This window comes from Osmerus eperlanus, unplaced genomic scaffold, assembly GCF_963692335.1.
Source record: "Osmerus eperlanus unplaced genomic scaffold, fOsmEpe2.1 SCAFFOLD_133, whole genome shotgun sequence".
NCBI lineage: Eukaryota > Metazoa > Chordata > Actinopteri > Osmeriformes > Osmeridae > Osmerus > Osmerus eperlanus.
The window spans coordinates 1-18,241 of record NW_026911311.1 but is presented as its reverse complement, the minus strand read 5'-3'; the positions used below and the strand labels follow the sequence as shown (position 1 = coordinate 18,241).

The 18,241-nt window shown below is 52.4% G+C and overlaps 1 protein-coding gene across 3 annotated transcripts; it reads right to left on the bottom strand.

Moving 5' to 3' along the window:
- Positions 1-2,621: 2,621 nt before the first annotated feature.
- Positions 2,622-15,617, bottom strand: maptb (microtubule-associated protein tau b). 3 transcript variants are annotated; one of them, XM_062455383.1, is made up of 10 exons: positions 15,455-15,617; positions 13,815-13,844; positions 8,044-8,090; positions 6,036-6,203; positions 5,741-5,828; positions 5,228-5,475; positions 4,702-4,794; positions 4,186-4,267; positions 3,920-4,026; positions 2,622-3,494 (listed from the first exon to the last, which is right to left on the bottom strand). In XM_062455383.1, the coding sequence occupies exons 1-10, from the start codon at positions 15,474-15,476 to the stop codon at positions 3,279-3,281; spliced, it is 1,101 nt and encodes a 366-aa protein (XP_062311367.1). In that variant the 5' UTR covers positions 15,477-15,617; the 3' UTR covers positions 2,622-3,278. The 3 variants fall into 3 exon arrangements, with proteins under 3 accessions (XP_062311367.1, XP_062311368.1, XP_062311369.1); XM_062455384.1 differs by lacking the exon at positions 4,702-4,794; XM_062455385.1 differs by lacking the exon at positions 6,036-6,203.
- Between the last annotated feature and the right edge of the window lie 2,624 nt (positions 15,618-18,241).

The window sequence follows — 18,241 nt, the reverse complement described above, 5'->3', positions numbered from 1 at the left end:
TCCTTACAGTTATTTTTCCAAAACGGAAGCTAGCTAGTTTTAGTTAGCTTCCGTTACCTAGCAACCTAGCATAATACTCGTAGCAATGCTACTACCTGCTAGTGTTACTTGTTTGTAAATTTTGAAGCCATACTATAGCGTTTGTCATCTAGTTTTTGTCTATCGGAAAATAGTCGGTTGGAATGTTCAGAATCACATATGTGTGACGCTACTCCTTAACGGGTTAAAAAGCTCAAGGTTGAATGTTTTACCCATGTTAGTTTATTCAGTAACTGCCTGGATGAGAACATTTCTGTGCAGTAATGAAGCTAGACAGTCATGAGTCAAACCAAACTTAGGCGCTTTTTCAATATCCACTTTATTTCCAAATCCACGTTTACAGCAACGAGCATCAGTGTCAACAAAAATGAACCTTAATCAAAGCACATTACAACCATACTGTCAAGCGGGAACAGCCAAAGAAGAACATAACTTAAAACTGAGTTATGGACTGTAAGTTAAAAGATCACTAGCAGAAACCAGGAATCTTCTGCTGCTCCGTTTACCGGAAAGGACCACGGCTTGTGTAAATAAATAAAAATGGCAAGTGTAGCCCACATTTTCTTCCTTGTTCTTAACTTTTCTGTATGAAATGATCCGTGATTTTAAATGACAAAATTAGTAGGCTAACCGTTGTCGTGTTGGAGGAAAGATTTCACAGGGCTGTGACAGTAAATCATGTTTAGAGTATTTAAACTGAGCCTCGGTTGGAGCTTGGACAACACTGAACACAGTTGCGCTACCTGGTGGCTCATTGACGCCTGACAGGACTACCACGAAATAGACTAAACAACAATTGGATTAACTTGTGGGATGTCATTAGGGTGTTTTAAAGAAAATATTATTTTGTTGAAAAATGTAGGCCCATGTATTTCCCCCTTCCACGCACGCGCTGGTAAAAAAAAAGGGGGGCGCGAAGTGTCACCTGGATCCTGTTACATGAAGATCTTCAAACAACTTTTCCATAACCTCGCTCTCCACAAAGTGCTTCAGCATTTCAAACGGTCGTTTTCTATAATGATTGACTAAAGGAAGATGTCTATCAAAGGCAGCTGTATCAGGCGTAATTTGATAACCCATTCCGAACGAATTTCACCCTCTAGGCTACACCTTTAGTCGGGTAGGCAGTTGTAGTGGTCCCGTAACAGACTTTCACAAGAGCTTTCAATTTGAATCTTTAATAATAATATTTAAGTGTGGGACCAAGGTGAGAAGCAAACTAGCAACGGTCGCAGCAGAGCCAGAGTTAAAAAACAAAAATCTGCAAAACGAGGGGAAACGGGACAAATGGTGCGTTCGTGTTGTGAGGAAGTGTATAAAAAACGTATCAAAAATTAACAGCCGGGGGGAAGCAGGTGCATCTACAAGCGTTTGTCACATAATCTTCTCACATCCACAAAAGCGACTAGTAGCCTAAAGGTAGTGGGCTATAAGGAAAGGACATGTGCAACTTAAAGCTTTTATTCTAGGCATTTAAAAGATCTCTCGTTTTTCATTTTTTCTTTCATTTTTTCGTTTTAGCGAAGAAATATTTACTTTTGTAAAATTCGTTAGGAAAGCAGTAGTGCGCTAAGCAAGGTCTGCCTTTATTGTCTGGTAGGCTACTTTAGACAACATGCGAGGCGGCCAGTCAGATTAGCATTAGAGTTAGTGCAAGCGATTCTCCTTGCTGTGGCATGATCATACAGTAGGCTACTAGGTTACATCACTGGGCGGCGGACTGTTTGAGTAGCATGTTTGGCAAACCAGAATCCATTCATAGATGGGCCTAATAATCACGGGCCACTGACTCAGTGGTCGCTGAAGTGTCAAGATTACCGTAGGATTCCGAGGTAGGCTCTTTCTACGCCCAGAGGAGATCAGAGGAGATGAGCGGAGAGCTAATTCAAGCCTGTCGAGCGGTGAGTCCGCGTTTTTGCTTGCCATGTCATGCATGTGTTTATGGTTAATGTCAAAGGTTGTATATTCTCGTGTGTTTTACTCTCTCACTTAGCTGTCAGGCAACAAATGGGGTTGAAAAATATCCCTGTAATAATAAGGTTGCATCTTTCTGTCAGATCAACTATCCACAACACAAAACTTTAAAGGACCTAGTTGAACGATAAAAAAAAGTGTTTTGTTCGCAGGTAATCGGTAGGCCTCGACGCTGAAATCCGATTTGATCGATTCTCATTTCCGAGCTATTTGCATTGTTGTCACCAGTATCCGTCTCCCACAGCAACGTACTAGTGTCAGGTGGTCTTGACAACCCCCTGCCAGGAGGACAAAAACAACAACAGATGATCATCGGCTCGTGGTACAACAGGTTCTACTGACATCAGGACAAAATGAGATGCGTCCAGGGGAAGTGTAACCAAGGCAGCCCATGGCAACCAGTGCTTATTATAGTCTGTCACGGGGTCTGGATCTCAAACTGGTCTAGTAAGCAGCCCAGACTGGGTCCAGTACAACTGAATGAATGGTTATTTGCCAATACCCTGTTTAACATAAATGTGGACTTAATTATTCAACTAGACATTCAATATTTTATCTGTGACAGTCTGAGATATGAAAAAGGGCTTAATAATTTATTTTTCTAGAAAAGAAAAGATTAGATTTAATACTGACTGGAGGACATTAGCACTACCTCACTGGTCTGTAGCCAAGACAACACTGGAATTCTAAAGCGAATAAATATTATCTTCGCTAATTTCTGAAGTAGCAGGATAGGATGATGGGTGACCAACACAGAAAGAAGTTGTTGTTGAGATGGCCAGTAAGAGGAACGATGTACACACAGTAACAATGAACTATTTGGCACTTGACCCGGTTAAACAGTGTAATACAGAACGGGATGTCTCGTGGGAGTGCTGAGTACCACAGGTGAACCAAGACTTGGATATGGGGGGGGGGGGGGGGGGGGGGGGGGGGGGGGGGGTCGTCCTAGCTGGTGCTAGCTGTCTGTACTAAGGTTTACAGTGGGAACTGAAGTTAACCAATTAAGGTAAGAATAGATTGGAGAGTCCGTGTGTTGATAACAGCATCTTCACAATACTGCTGTTTCACTGTCAAACTATCTAGCTAGCTAGCTATTAACCAATCAGGAGCCAGCCGCTGGCACCTGCGTTCCTGGCCAGTCAATCCTGCGAGCTACGTAGAAAGGGGGGAGGAGAGAGAGACAGAGATCATTTTTCTTTCATTTCCCTTGGGATCAGACGGCGGGGTTACCGCGGTGATCGGCTTAGGGGAGGAGAGCCCCATCACAGGCCCTGCTTGGCGAGGGAGGCGGAGACCTGGTCGGCCAATGAGGATAAGGGTGGTGTCTCGGTCATGTTGATGCTGCCGGGGGAGGAGACGTTGCTAAGGTGACGGGGCGAGCCGTCGGCGGAGGACTTGCAGGGGATCTCGGCGATCTCGGCGCCGTGGTCGGTCCTCGCTTTCGCCTGCTCACGGAAACTCAGCTTGTGGCTCTCAATCTGGACAGGGGGAGGAGGGGATGGGGAAGGAGAGAGGGAGGGGGGGAAGAGAGGGAGGGGGGGGAGAGCGGGAGGGGGGGGAGAGCGGGGGGTGGAGGGGATGGGGGGAGGAGAGAGGGAGGGGGGGGAGAGAGGGAGGGTGGGAGGAGAGAGGGAGCGGGGGGTGGAGGGGATGGGGGGAGGAGAGAGGGAGGGGGGGAGGGAGGGAAGGAAAGGAAGATGAGGAAGGGGGGGGGAGGAAGGGGGTCTCAGACAAGTAGGAAACACCTGGGATGCAACACACACACCTCAGCATGCAAAACACACACACCTCAGAAGGGTGCACACACATTCATACATCTCATTATGGACAACACACATCTTAGCATGCAGAACACACGTGGGAGTACAACACACACACACACCGTGGGGTCAAGTGGATTTACCTTCTTGGCCCCTCCTCCAGCCACATGACCTACATTTTCCAGAGAGCCCACCTTGGACTGGACCTTAAAGTCCAGCTTCTCTGACTTGATCTCCACATTACCTCCCCCTGGTGGACAAAACAGTTAAATTACACATAGATACACAATTGTATACACCTGTCTGTCTATCTGTATGTGTGCCTCAATCTGAATGTCTCTCTCTCTGTGCCCCTGTCTGTCTGCCTGCTGGTCTGTGTGTCTGTCTGCTGGTATATCCATGTACCTACCTGGTTTGTAACGGATGTTGTCCTTGGAGCCACACTTGGACGTGACATTGCTGAGGTCGATCTTCTTGTGGGTGATCTGGATCTGGAGAGAGGAGCAGACAACAGGGGTAGGGTCAGACCGGGGTCACACAGGGGTCAGGAGCAGGGGATGATGGGAAAGGAGCAGTCCCAGCAGGTAGACTTTAGTTGACCTCTGGAACCCTCCTGAGTGGACAGAGAAGATGGTCAAGAGGGGGGAGAGACCATGCAGTCTGATGAGGGTGGAACACACTGATGGAGGACAGAGAGCGGGTCCTGAGAGCTAGCGTCTGTCCTGCTCTGCTCTGCCTGTAGAGGGCAGCAGAGGGCAGCGCAGCAGCACAGACCACCTGCTGACTGAGAGATGAGTGGAGGTAAACAGACACAATGGAGCCGTTCACCAGCAGGACAGCCGAGCACTGCTGTGGTGTCAGAGCTCAGACACATGGGGACGCCACTGTTAGCGTGTGTGTGTGTGTGTGTGTCAGTACTACTCACGTTCCCTCCTCCTGGGGTGTGTTTCATGTTGGCTTTAGAGCCGCACTTTGACTGGACGCTACTGAGATCCATCTTCTTCTCCACAATCTGCACCTGGAGGAGCCAGGAGAGGACAGCTGTTTTCCTGACAGACACCACGCTGCTCTCACAGAGCCCCAGGAGAAGGTCATGGTCTGACCACAGAGGAGCGTACTCAGGTATCAGCCAGCTGGCAACACCTGCAGTGCACCAGCACAGCCAGCAGGGGCGCCCTGGTCTCCTCACACTGTTTAGTTACGTTCTTACTCCAATTCAGAGAAGGGAGACACAGGGTCCGAAGTGATGGGGATTTCGATGGAGGTTCCTCAGAGATGGAGCTGCAGTGTGTGTTTTGTGTGGGTGTGCGTGTGTGTGTGTGTGTGTGTGTGCGTGTGTGTGTAATCCCAGCAGGTGGTTGTAAGTGAGCGGAGACACAGCCTCCCATCATTCAACAGAACAGAAACAGGAAGAAAGCAGGAAGTAGGAAACAGGAAGTGAGTTCTCCTACCCGTCCTCCGCCAGGCTGGTACTTGATGTTCTCTGTGGAGCCGATCTTGGACCTGACGTTCTTCAGGTCTGGCATGGGGGGCGCGGGGGTCAGGGGGGCCGCGGGGCGCCCCCTCATGGACCCGGGGGACTTGGGGGGGGTGCGGACCACCGCCACCTTCTTGACGTCACGGTTGGGAGTGTTGGAGCGGCTGGCGGGCGAGCGAGGTGTGCTGGAGCCACTCCTCTCTCCAGACTGGGGAGGGTCCACTGAGGGAGGAAGGATGAAAGGTTTTTAGAACGCCTCCGTTCAGCAGATCCAAGATGACAGACATGAAGGCTGTAGGGGCGGCAGGGGCAGGGTGGTGGAGCAGGGCGGTGGGGGCAGGGCGGTGGGGCAGGGTTCGGGGCAGGGCGGTGGGGCAGGGTGGTGGGGCAGGGCGGTGGGACAGGGCAGTGGAGCAGGGTGGTGGGACAGGGTGGTGGGGCAGGGTGGTGGGGCAGGGTGGTGGGACAGGGTGGTGGGGCTGCTGACCTCCTGCAGCGGTCTTTGCCTGCATGCGGGAGCCTGCTCCTCCAGGTCTGGCGCCCCCTGGTGCCCTGGAGGTCTTTCCTTCCCCAGACTGAAAGGACACAACAGCAGGTTAGAAGTGGACAGCACAGGTGGAGAACACAGCAAGCTGTCTGGGGTACAACACACTGCAGTGTTTGTGTGTGAGACTGTTTGTTTATGGCCATGTGATTGCGTCCGTGTGCATAACTGCACGTGCGTGCGTGTTTCCACACACAGAACACAGAACAGCGCTCTTGCATGTGTGCTACTTACGTACCCTAGGACTGCGCTCCTTGGCCCCTGTGCTGCCTGGTCTAGCTAGGGGGCTGGGCCTGGAGGAGGGGGGCAGGGGGGAGGAGGACGAGAGGGGGAGGCGGGAGGGGCTGGGCTGGACCGGCGCTGGTCGCTTAGAGACCGTGGCCTTGCCAGCGTGGGGCAAGGGGCTCTTACAGTGGGGTGACAGAGAGGATGTGTGATCAAACACAAAGAAAACAGAACTGGGAAGAAAACACTCATCAATAACAATGGTTGAACTAAATCGGAAACAGCAAACAATACATGATCAATGGGAATCATGGGAACCATGGCAACCAACTTAAACAAACCAAAGTAGCTGGAAAGTGTAAAAGAAAAGAAAAAAAAACTGAGAATTTTAGATAATATTTCAAAATGTGAGTGGCTGTGTGTGTTAGGGCTGTGTGTGTGTGTGTGTGACAGGGCTGTATGTGTGTGTGTGACAGGGCTGTGTGTGTGTGTGTTAGGGCTGTGTGTGTGTGTGTTAGGGCTGTGTGTGTGTGTGTTAGGGCTGTGTGTGTGTGTTAGGGGATATGTGTGTGTTAGGGCTGTGTGTGTGTGTGTTAGGGCTGTGTGTGTGTGTGTGTTAGGGGATATGTGTGTGTTAGGGCTGTGTGTGTGTGTGTGTGTTAGGGCTGTGTGTGTGTGTGTTAGGGGATATGTGTGTGTTAGGGCTGTGTGTGTGTGTGTGTTAGGGCTGTGTGAGTGTGTGTGTTAGGGGATATGTGTGTGTTAGGGCTGTGTGTGTGTGACAGGGCTGTGTGTGTGTGTGTTAGGGGATATGTGTGTGTTAGGGCTGTGTGTGTGTGTGTGACAGGGCTGTGTGTGTGTGTGTGACAGGGCTGTGTGTGTGTGTGTGACAGGGCTGTGTGTGTGTGTGTGTGTGTGACAGGGCTGTGTGTGTGTGTGTGACAGGGCTGTGTGTGTGTGTGTGTGACAGGGCTATGTGTGTGTGTGTGACAGGGCTGTATGTGTGTGTGACAGGGCTGTGTGTGTGTGACAGGGCTGTGTGTGTGTGTGTGACAGGGCTGTGTGTGTGTGTGTGACAGGGCTGTGTGTGTGTGTGTGACAGGGCTGTGTGTGTGTGTGTGACAGGGCTGTGTGTGTGTGTGACAGGGCTGTGTGTGTGTGACAGGGCTGTGTGTGTGTGTGTGACAGGGCTGTGTGTGTGTGTGTGACAGGGCTGTGTGTGTGTGTGACGGGACTGTGATGGCAGGGTAACCCCAGGGTGTCCAGGGCCTGGTCAGTGATTGGTTGAATGAAAACTCTGGGATTTGGTGTGTCTGGTGTGTCTGGGTCTGACAGCACACAGACAATCATATCTGGACAGAAACCTGTGGAAGCAAATTAGTCCCTTGTTTTGAATTTTAAAAGACATTGAATACTTAATATTGAAATTTAATAAACAGCACCGAATTTGTTGGTTTTGAAGTCACCTCTTTAAAATTGAAATATGAATGTATTTAAATGTTAGATAAAACAAATCCTATAAAAAAATTCAAGGTTCAGAAATTCAGGTTGCTCAAATTCGAACGGTCAAATTCAGATCCCAAAAATTCAAGAAATTCAAGCCTCAGAAATGTATTTTTTATTTAAATAAATTCATATTTCAATTTTAAAGAGGTGAATGCAAAACCAACAAATTCAGTGGTGTTTAAATTTCAATATTAAGTATTCAATGCTGTTTAAAATTCAAAACATGTCACTGATTTGCTTCCACAGAAACCTCTTCACCACAGTAGGACACAGTGATGGCTATCTGCTAGTTCTGCCTCCATTCATTTAATAGAGGACATGGCGTGGGGAGATACATGTACCATCAGAATCGGTCAGACATTTAGCCGTGGAGCTGCTGCCATGTGACATGTTACTGTGATGCCTTTGCAGGTACTCTGATGGTGACCTCACACCATCTCTGCAGGTGTGCAGAGGTAGCTACGCTACGTAGCCTGCATGCTACCATGACGTCAGCTGTATCCAGACCACTGTACCTTGGTGTTCTTGTCGGCAGTCTTCCCCGCTCCTGCTGCAGCCTTGGCTGAGGGGACAGAGGGGACAGGGGAGGGGGGAGACTTAGTGGTCGCATCGTATAAAACATCGCACCCTCTCTCTCTCTCTCTCTCTCTCTCTCTCCTCTCTCTCTCTCTCTCTCTCTCTCTCTCTCTCTCTCTCTCTCTCTCTCTCTCTCTCTCTCTCTGTGTGACTCCAGGCCCGCTCCTACAGCAGGCTGTGTGGGTTTGTTTTCTCTCATTCACCACTGCTGTCACTCAGCTGTTGATGTGCTCATGTAGACCGTACACGCGTCAACACGTCATGACGGATCGCCATCCCCGGCAGCTAGTCTGTGATTGTGTGTGTTGACAGCTAGAGGGGGTCAGATGGCTGAGCGGTAAGGGAGTCGGGCTATTAATCAGAAGGTTGTTGGTTCGAATCCCGGCTGTGCCAAATGACGTTGTGTCCTTGGGCAAGGCACTTCACCCTACTTGCCTCGGGGGGAATGTCCCTGTACTTACTGTAAATCGCTCTGGATAAGAGCGTCTGTTAAATGACTAAATGTAAATGTAGAGGCTGATAGCCTTACACTGGAGTATGGCTGTCAGGCCTGGTCTCTGTTTAGAAGGACAGTGTTGACAAGTGGAAGCTACATTAGCATTGTCCCAGTCCTTCAGAGGCTGTGGCTGGGTCTAATGACTTCTCTGGGTGGAGATGACACAGGATTACTGGGATTAGAGGAACATTCAGACACTTTAATGAGCTCTCTCCAAAGTCTAATCTGTGGTGAGTCTCCTCTGTGCTATCTCTCTGGTCTCTGTCTCTCTGATCAGATGGTTCAGTGATGGCTACAGTTGCTTCAGCTACTGAGGAGGATGAGGATGATGATGTTTCAACGACCCTGCTTCCGTCTCCCCCGCCTCATCTCTTGCCTGTGATTGGGTGAGAAAGAGGAAGTGTCGTGTGGGTAGTGAGATGGTAGCGTGTGATTGGTCAGTGATGAGGTGACAGACTGTTGATGTTCAGGTATGTTGGATCAGTGGGAGACAAGAGCATCTCTCTTCTCCTTCTCTCTCACCCTCTCTCCCATTCCCACTCTCCCTCACTTCCCCTTCCATCTCTCTCACACGCATGTATAATTGACATGCGTTTGTTAGAGGTGCTCTTTTAGAGAGCAACCTAGATAGACTCCTTAGTCCTGGTTCCCAGTAATGGAGTGGCCAGGAACAATGATGTGGTTACTGGTAGAGGTCCCTTGTGAGGGAGACAGACAGGGTTAGAGGATTCTCATGGTCAGCACTGGGAGAGAGCTCCCTGCTCTGTATTGATTAACGGAGAGTGGCGGGTGTGTGTGTGTTTGTGCATGTGAGTGTTTCCGTGTGTGTGTGTGTGTGCGTGTGTGTGTGTGTAGTTAGTACAGTCTATCATATCTGCACTGCAGTAAGGAAACAGACCCTCTAGTCAGAGGACCTAGAGGATTTTGTTACCGCTGACACAGGCTGCTGACATACACGTTACATGGAACATGATACAGTAGGCAGGGTGTGTGTGTGTGTGTGTGTGTGTGTGTGTGTGTGAAGACAAGGTGAGAGGTGGGGGAATGGTGGACATGCAGCACACACATCAACAACTACAACCAATAAGCATGCTCCTCATGCAGACTGTTGACATCACGTCCAGAGGGTTAGGGTTAGTCAAAGACAGAATCACAAACACAAACAAACACAGGCTGAAAGAGAAAGACAGACAGACAGGTTAAAAGAGACACACAGCTCAAAGAGACAGACAGGCTGGCTGGAAGAGAGAGACAGAGAGACAGACAGGCTGGAAGAGACACACAGCTGAAAGTAAGAGACAGACAGGCTGGCTGGAAGGGAAAGACAGAGAGACAGACAGGCTGGCTGGAAGAGAGAGACAGGCTGGCTGGAAGAGAGAGACAGAGAGACAGACAGGCTGGAAGAGAGAGACAGAGAGACAGGCTGGAAGAGAGAGAGAGGCTGGCTGGAAGAGAGAGACAGAGAGACAGACAGGCTGGAAGAGAGAGACAGAGAGACAGGCTGGAAGAGAGAGAGAGGCTGGAGGAAGTGGGCAGACAGCAGGGAGAGACCAGAGTGTCTACAGGCAAACCCCCTCCATGGTGGACGATGCACGTTGGGAGGGGGGGGGGGGGGGGGGGCTTGTGGCTCTAGTGAAGAACTACACATCTGGGAAGAAGGGAGGGAGGGAGGTGTGAGTTAGGATAGGAACAGAACACAGACCTTTGACCTGGGAACCGGGTGCGTTAGGTTTTCTCGCTGGGGCAGCCTCTTTAGGGGGGGGGGTTCTGGGGTTTGGCTGCGGCTGTCTTGGGGGGAGGGGCAGCGGAGGCCACACTCTTTTTCTCTTTTCTGATTGGGCCTTTGGCTGCAGAGGGAGGAGCTTTACAAGCCTCAGCCTTCGCTGGCTTGCCGTTCTTCTTCTCTGCAGCCTTGGTGTCTGCAGACTTGGTGTCTGCAGCCTTGGTGTCTGCAGCCCTGGTGTCTGCAGCCCTGGTGTCTGCAGGCCTGGCTGCAGTCAGGTTCTGAGTAATGAGCTTCTCCTCCGTGGGTGTGGTCTTCTCCAGGGTGGGTGTGGTCTTCTCCACAGTGGGTGTGGTCTTCTCTAGAGTGGGTGTGGTTTTCTCCAGAGTGGGTGTGGTCTTCTCCACAGTGGGTGTGGTCTTCTCTAGAGTGGGTGTGGTCTTCTCCAGAGCGGGTGTGGTCTTTTCCCCAGTGGGTGTGGTCTTATCTGGAGTTTCCTGCTCAGACTCCTCCTCTTCTGACAGATCAACCTGGGGTGGGACCGAGGGTGGAGCCATCTCCTCCTGCTCCTCCTCCTGCTCCTGCTCTTCCTCCTCCTCCTGAGTGGGGCTGTGTGGGAGGAGCTGGCTGTCCTGGCCTGGGTCTCCAGCGGCGCTGGGGGAGAAGGGAGAGCCAGGGTCGGCTCGGAGCGAGTCTGGGCTCCTGCTCTCAGGGGGGGTGTCGAGGACGCCCGGGGCAGCAGGGGGGGTGTCGAGGACGCCCGGGGCAGCAGGGGGGGGTGTCGAAGATGCCCGGGGCAGCAGGGGGGGTGTCGAAGATGCCCGGGGCAGCAGGGGGGGTGTCGAAGATGCCCGGGGCAGCAGGGGGGGTGTCGAAGACGCCCGGGGCAGCAGGGGGGGTGTCGAGGACGCCCGGGGCAGCAGGGGGGGTGTCGAAGATGCCCGGGGCAGCAGGGGACAGTGGAGAGGGAGACGGCTCTCTGTAGTCAAACGACAACACTCTCTTCTTCTCCTCCTCCGGAGACAGGGTGACGCCAGGAGAACAGCGCTCCTCCTCCTCCTCCTCTTGGTCAGGGCTGGGCTGGGTGTGAGGTGACAGGGCAGGTATGACTGGAGCCTCCGGCCTTCTCTCCTCTTCTCTCTCGTCCTCCTCCTTCTCCTCGTCGTCCTCCTCATCCTCCCCCCTCTTCACCTTCGTCTCAGCACGGGGGTGAGCAGGGCTGGCCCTGCACCTCATCTCCTCCTCCTCCTCCTCCTCCTCCTCCTCAGACCCAGGCTCCTGGGGCCCTCCAGGGCTCCTGGTGCCTCCCTCCCACCTCTCCTGCCCCCCAATCTGAGGGGAAGGGAGCCTGGGTGCTAGGGGGGCTGAGGGGGACTTCCTGGGGCTCACAGACCCTGCTCTCAGCCCACCCCTCTCTTCCTCCTCTTCCTCCTCCTCGCTCTGCTCCTTGCTCCCTCCGTTGATGCAGGGCCTCCCGTTAGAGGCTGACCTCTCCATGAGGCCGTCCTGGGGGCTGAGGTCTGGCCACACAAGGGGCAGAGGTAGGATGACAGGGACAGACAGACAGACGGACAGATAGACGGACAGATAGACGGACAGACAGACTGTAGGATTAACAACTTTCACTGGACCTCCAAACAGACACACACTTTCACACACACGTGCACACAAATACACACTCAGTCACACACGTGCACACACACCCAGGAGGAGAACTAAAGCAGTGACAGGAGCACACAGGGCAAACACACCGCAGGATTGGCTGGCATCGACAGGAAGGAAGCAAATCCCACAAATGAAACACCAAACCAACCAATCAGTGCGGCTCTCCTGGGGTTAGGTTAGATCTGATAGGTCAGGAGCTCGGTTTGCCAGGGTCAGCCTTGCATCGCTCCAATGCAACAGCAAACTCAGGCTCTCCACGAGACAGGACAAGCTGGACTGTATGATGACGGGCCACAGACACACAGAAACACGACTTCTACAGAAGCATCATCTACACCAGGCGCGCCGCGGTCCAGACACACCAGAACACACAGCCCGGCGCAGTCGTCACGGCTACACAGCATCGCTCTGGCACCAGAGCAGGAAACACTATGCAATTAATGAATTGCCATGACGATGAATCAATGTCTTTTTTTCTTTGGGGAGGGAGGGGAGGGGATGCAGACCAGTACATTAGCTGATAGGTTCTACTGCAGTATCGCTGGGTTGGGCAGGAATGGGCCAGAAAGCTGAATAAGTGTCTGTGTGCCTGTCTGTCTGTTTATCTGTCAGTCTGCATGCCTGTCTGTCTGTTTGTCTGTCAGTCTGCATGCCTGTCTGTCTGTTTGTCTGTCTGTTTATCTGCCTGTCTGTCTGTCTGCATGCCTCTCTATCTGTGACCATACATTACCCATGACCTGTTGTTCTCCTAGCAGGTATGCATGACTCACCTCATCTGTGTGAGACATCATATCTGATACCTCTACCTATCTCTACATGTGTGCTATATCTACCCATCTCTACATGTGTGCTATATCTACCTTTCTCTACATGTGTGCTATATCTACCTATCTCTACATGTGTGCTATATCTACCTATCTCTACATGTGTGCTATATCTACCTATCTCTACATGTGTGCTATATCTACCTATCTCTACATGTGTGCTATATCTACCTATCTCTACATGTGTGCTATATCTACCCATCTCTACATGTGTGCTATATCTACCCATCTCTACATGTGTGCTATATCTACCCATCTCTACATGTGTGCTATATCTACCCATCTCTACATGTGTGCTATATCTACCCATCTCTACATGTGTGCTATATCTACCCATCTCTACATGTGTGCTATATCTACCCATCTCTACATGTGTGCTATATCTACCTATCTCTACATGTGTGCTATATCTACCTATCTCTACCTATCTCTAGATTATCTACCTCATCTCTCTACATCTGTAGTATATACATGTAGATGTACAAGTCTGTTATCTCTACCTAATTTACTACATGTCTGGTATCTCTACCTAAATTACAACATGTCTGGTATCTCTTCCGATCTGTCTACATGTCTGATATGAGAGTGGTGGTCTCAGACCCACCCTGCCATTAGAAGCTCTGCTCTGCCGTTTCCAGTCTCTACTCTGTCACACTGGGGAACAGCCATGATGAGTGCTTCAGACACCCTGTCAAACACAGCATCAATACTTCCATAGCTCAGCACCGGGTCAATAACATCTACTGGACTCTAATGAGGATGAGAGTGACCCTCTCTTTGAGGAGGCCTGCATGGATGGAGATCCACATAGCTAAGTGGTTGTGTTGGGGTGGGGGGTCAGATCAGTTACACAGCGGTTGTTTCAAACGGCCCAACCATGCTTTGACCCTGGATCTGAGAATGTTAAGAGTGTGTGTGTGAATGGAGTTTGAAGCTGTTACTGTGTGTGTGTGTGTGTGTGTCCGCTCTGAAGGGGAGGAGTCTCTTGAGGTTTCACCGTACCTTCACCTGCAGCGGCCTCCCCTCCAGGTACTGTCCAGGTCAGGGGTCAGGTGTAGGACGAGAGAGGATAGAAGAGAGATAAGAGGAGAGAGAGAGAGGAAGGGGGGAGGAGAGAGAGAGAGAGAGAGAGAGAGGAGAGAGAGAGAGAGAGAGAGAGAGAGAGGAGAGAGAGAGAGAGAGAGAGAAGAGAGAGAGAGAGATGAGAGAGAGAGAGAGAGAGAGAGAGAGAGAGAGAGAGAGAGAGAGAGAGAGAGAGAGAGAGAGAGGAAGGTGAATGAGATGGAGGACAAAAGAGTGGAGGAGAGAGAAGAAGAAGAAAGATTAGCTCGGCATTGAGAGAAGTCCATCAGGAAATTAGGTTTCAGGAAATTATCGTTGTTGGTTCATTCCTCATTCCAGGAGTCTATAGCATAATGAGCTGAGAGCTCATGAAATATTAACACTGCAGCTAACAGCATTATCACACACACATACTCACACGACTATATACAAGCATAAAGCAAGGGCAGCGACTAATGGACATGAAAAAAAGCTTTTAGAAGGGTCTCCTCTGTACCAGCTAACATGACGGAGCCAAGCTAACATGACGGACCCAAGCTAACATGACGGAGCCAAGCTAACATGACAGGGCCAAGCTAACATGACGGAGCCAAGCTAACATGACGGAGCCAAGCTAACATGACAGGGCCAAGCTAACATGACGGAGCCAAGCTAACATGACGGAGCCAAGCTAACATGACAGGGCCAAGCTAACATGACGGAGCCAAGCTAACATGACAGGGCCAAGCTAACATGACGGAGCCAAGCTAACATGACAGGGCAAGCTAACATGACGGGGGCCAAGCTAACATGACGGAGCCAAGCTAACATGACAGGGCCAAGCTAACATGACAGGGCCAAGCTAACATGACAGAGCCAAGCTAACATGACGGGGCCAAGCTAACATGACGGAGCCAAGCTAACATGACGGAGCCAAGCTAACATGACGGAGCCCAAGCTAACATGACGGGGGCCAAGCTAACATGACGGAGCCAAGCTAACATGACGGAGCCAAGCTAACATGACGGAGCCAAGCTAACATGAAGGAGCCAAGCTAACATGACGGAGCCAAGCTAACATGAAGGAGCCAAGCTAACATGACGGAGCCAAGCTAACATGACGGAGCCAAGCTAACATGACGGGGGCCAAGCTAACATGACGGAGCCAAGCTAACATGACGGAGCCAAGCTAACATGACTGGGCCAAGCTAACATGACGGAGCCAAGCTAACATGACGGAGCCAAGCTAACATGACGGAGCCAAGCTAACATGACGGAGCCAAGCTAACATGAAGGAGCCAAGCTAACATGAAGGCCTTTACCCTCTTTCCCCTCATCCCTGCCCTGTGAGCAGCCAGCTAGTCAGCCAGCCAGCATCCAGCCAGCCAATAAATAAATAAGAAAATGGGCAGTAGAACCAGAGTTCTATGTACCGTGAGGATAGAACAAGAGTTCTATGTGCCGTGCAGATAGAACAAGAGTTCTATGTATCCTGCGGATAGAACAAGAGTTTTATGTACCCTGGGGATAGAACAAGAGTTCTATGTGCCGTGCAGATAGAACAAGAGTTCTAGAATATTTGGAGTAAAGAAGTTTCCGGACCTTTGACATGTGAGTCTGGCATCCCGTTCTTCTTCACTTCCTGTTCCACCTCCTTTACGGCCGGGGCCACACCCACACTCTCCCCGGAGTTGAACTGGGGGCTTGGCCATCTAGGCTGGGGGCGGAGTCCTGGTGTTGATCCATCTCAGAGTGAGTTTAGGCTGTGAGGAGACAGGAGGGGGTGGAGTTGAGGTCAGTATACTACGTCTAAGAGGTTTTCATCTCAAAATATTGATTTTGATGATTTTAATGATTGGAAGGAGGAGAGAGAGAGGAGGGGAAGCAGAGAGAGGTGTGGAGGGCAGAGGAGAGAGAGGTGGGGAGGGCAGGGGGAGAGAGGATGGGAGGGCAGGGGGGAGAGAGGATGGGAGGGCAGAGGAGAGAGAGGTGGGGAGGGCAGGGGGAGAGAGGTGGGGAGGGCAGAGGAGAGAGAGGTGGGAGAGGGCAGAGGAGAGAGAGGTGTGGAGGGCAGAGGAGAGAGAGGTGTGGAGGGCAGAGGAGAGAGAGGTGGGGAGGGCAGAGGAGAGAGAGGTGGGGAGGGCAGAGGAGAGAGAGGTGTGGAGGGCAGAGGAGAGAGAGGTGGGGAGGGCAGAGGAGAGAGAGGTGTGGAGGGCAGAGGAGAGAGAGGTGTGGAGGGCAGAGGAGAGAGAGGTGGGGAGGGCAGAGGAGAGAGAGGTGGGGAGGGCAGAGGAGAGAGAGGTGTGGAGGGCAGAGGAGAGAGAGGTGGGGAGGGCAGAGGAGAGAGAGGTGGGGGAGGGCAGAGGAGAGAGAGGTGGGGAGGGCAGGGGGGAGAGAGGTGGGAGGGCAGGGGGGAGAGAGGTGTGGAGGGCAGAGGAGAGTGAGGTGTGGAGGCAGAGGAGAGAGAGGTGGGGAGGGGCAGAGGAGAGAGAGGTGGGGAGGGCAGGGGGGAGAGAGGTGGGGAGGGCAGAGGAGAGAGAGGTGGGGAGGGCAGAGGAGAGAGAGGTGGGGAGGGCAGAGGAGAGAGAGCTGTGGAGGGCAGAGGAGAGAGAGGTGGGGAGGGCAGGGGGGAGAGAGGATGGGAGGGCAGGGGGGAGAGAGGTGTGGAGGGCAGGGGGGAGAGAGGTGGGGAGGGCAGAGGAGAGAGAGGTGGGAGGGCAGAGGAGAGAGAGGTGTGGAGGGCAGAGGAGAGAGAGCTGTGGAGGGCAGAGGAGAGAGAGGTGTGGAGGGCAGAGGAGAGAGAGGTGGGAGGGCAGAGGAGGAGAGAGGTGGGAGGGCAGAGGAGAGAGAGGTGGGGAGGGCAGGGGGGAGAGAGGTGTGGAGGGCAGAGGAGAGAGAGGTGTGGAGGGCAGAGGAGAGAGAGGTGGGGAGGGCAGAGGAGAGAGAGGGTGGGGAGGGCAGAGGAGAGAGAGGTGGGGAGGGGCAGGGGGGAGAGAGGTGGGGAGGGCAGGGGGGAGAGAGGTGTGGAGGGCAGAGGAGAGAGAGGTGTGGAGGCAGAGGAGAGAGAGGTGGGGAGGGCAGAGGAGAGAGAGGTGGGGAGGGCAGAGGAGAGAGAGGTGGGGGAGGCAGAGGAGAGAGAGGTGTGGAGGGCAGAGGAGAGAGAGGTGTGGAGGGGCAGAGGAGAGAGAGGTGGGGAGGGCAAGAGGAGAGAGAGGTGGGGGAGGGCAGAGGAGAGAGAGGTGGGGAGGGCAGGGGGGAGTGAGGTGGGGAGGGCAGAGGAGAGAGAGGTGGGAGGGCAGGGGGGAGAGAGGTGGGGAGGGCAGAGGAGAGAGAGGTGGGGAGGGCAGAGGAGAGAGAGGTGTGGAAGGCAGGGGGGAGAGAGGATGGGAGGGCTGGGAGCAGTTTGCTGACCAGACAGATTAGAGACAGATTGTTGTTCAGCTAAACCAGTCAAGGGACACGTCAACAACACTTTATTGACACAATAACAAATTAAGAACCAGATTGGTTAAGAGTCTAAAAGCACTTAAAACATCTCCAGACATGGAAGAGTTCTGTGGAGGAGGAGGAGGAAGAGGAGGATGGTGGAGGAGGAGGGTGGTGGAGGAGGGGGAGGAGGGAGGTGGTGGAGGAGGAGGAGGAGGTTGGTGGTGGTGGTGGAGGGAGGAGGCGGAGGAGGAGGAGGTGGTGGTGGAGGAGGAGGGGAGGAGGAGGAGGAGTGGTGGAGGAGGAGGTGGTGGAGGAGGGGAAGGAGACAGAAGGGTTACCCAGCGGGGGTCATCCTCTTTGTGTCCCATGCCCAGGCCTGGGACACTGACCCCAGCCTCACACTGAGCATGCTCCAACTCCAGGTGTTAATGAGATTTACTGATCCCCATGTCACCCACCAGCATCGACACGAGACCACACACACACACACACGCATACACACACACACGCACACTGTTTAAGTCCCCAAAGGGCCATGTTCCCAGTACTTATCTAAACTGCAGAAGAATAGAGGGTGAAGGACACGCCTGTGGACTGTCTGTCTGTCCATCTGCCTGTCTGTCCATCTGTCTGTCTGTCCATCTGCCTGTCTGTCTATCTGCCTGTCTGTCCATCTGTCTGTCTGTCCATCTGCCTGTCTGTCCATCTGCCTGTCTGTCTATCTGCCTGTCTGTCTGTCCATCTACCTGTCTGTCCATCTGCCTGTCTGTCCATCTGCCTGTCTGTCTATCTGCCTGTCTGTCATCTGCCAGTCTGTCCATCTGCCTGTCTGTCCATCTGCCTGTCTGTCCATCTGTCTGTCTGTCCATCTGCCTGTCCATCTGCCTGTCTGTCTGTCCATCTGCCTGTCCATCTGCCTGTCTGTCTGTCCATCTGCCTGTCTGTCCATTTGCCTGTCTG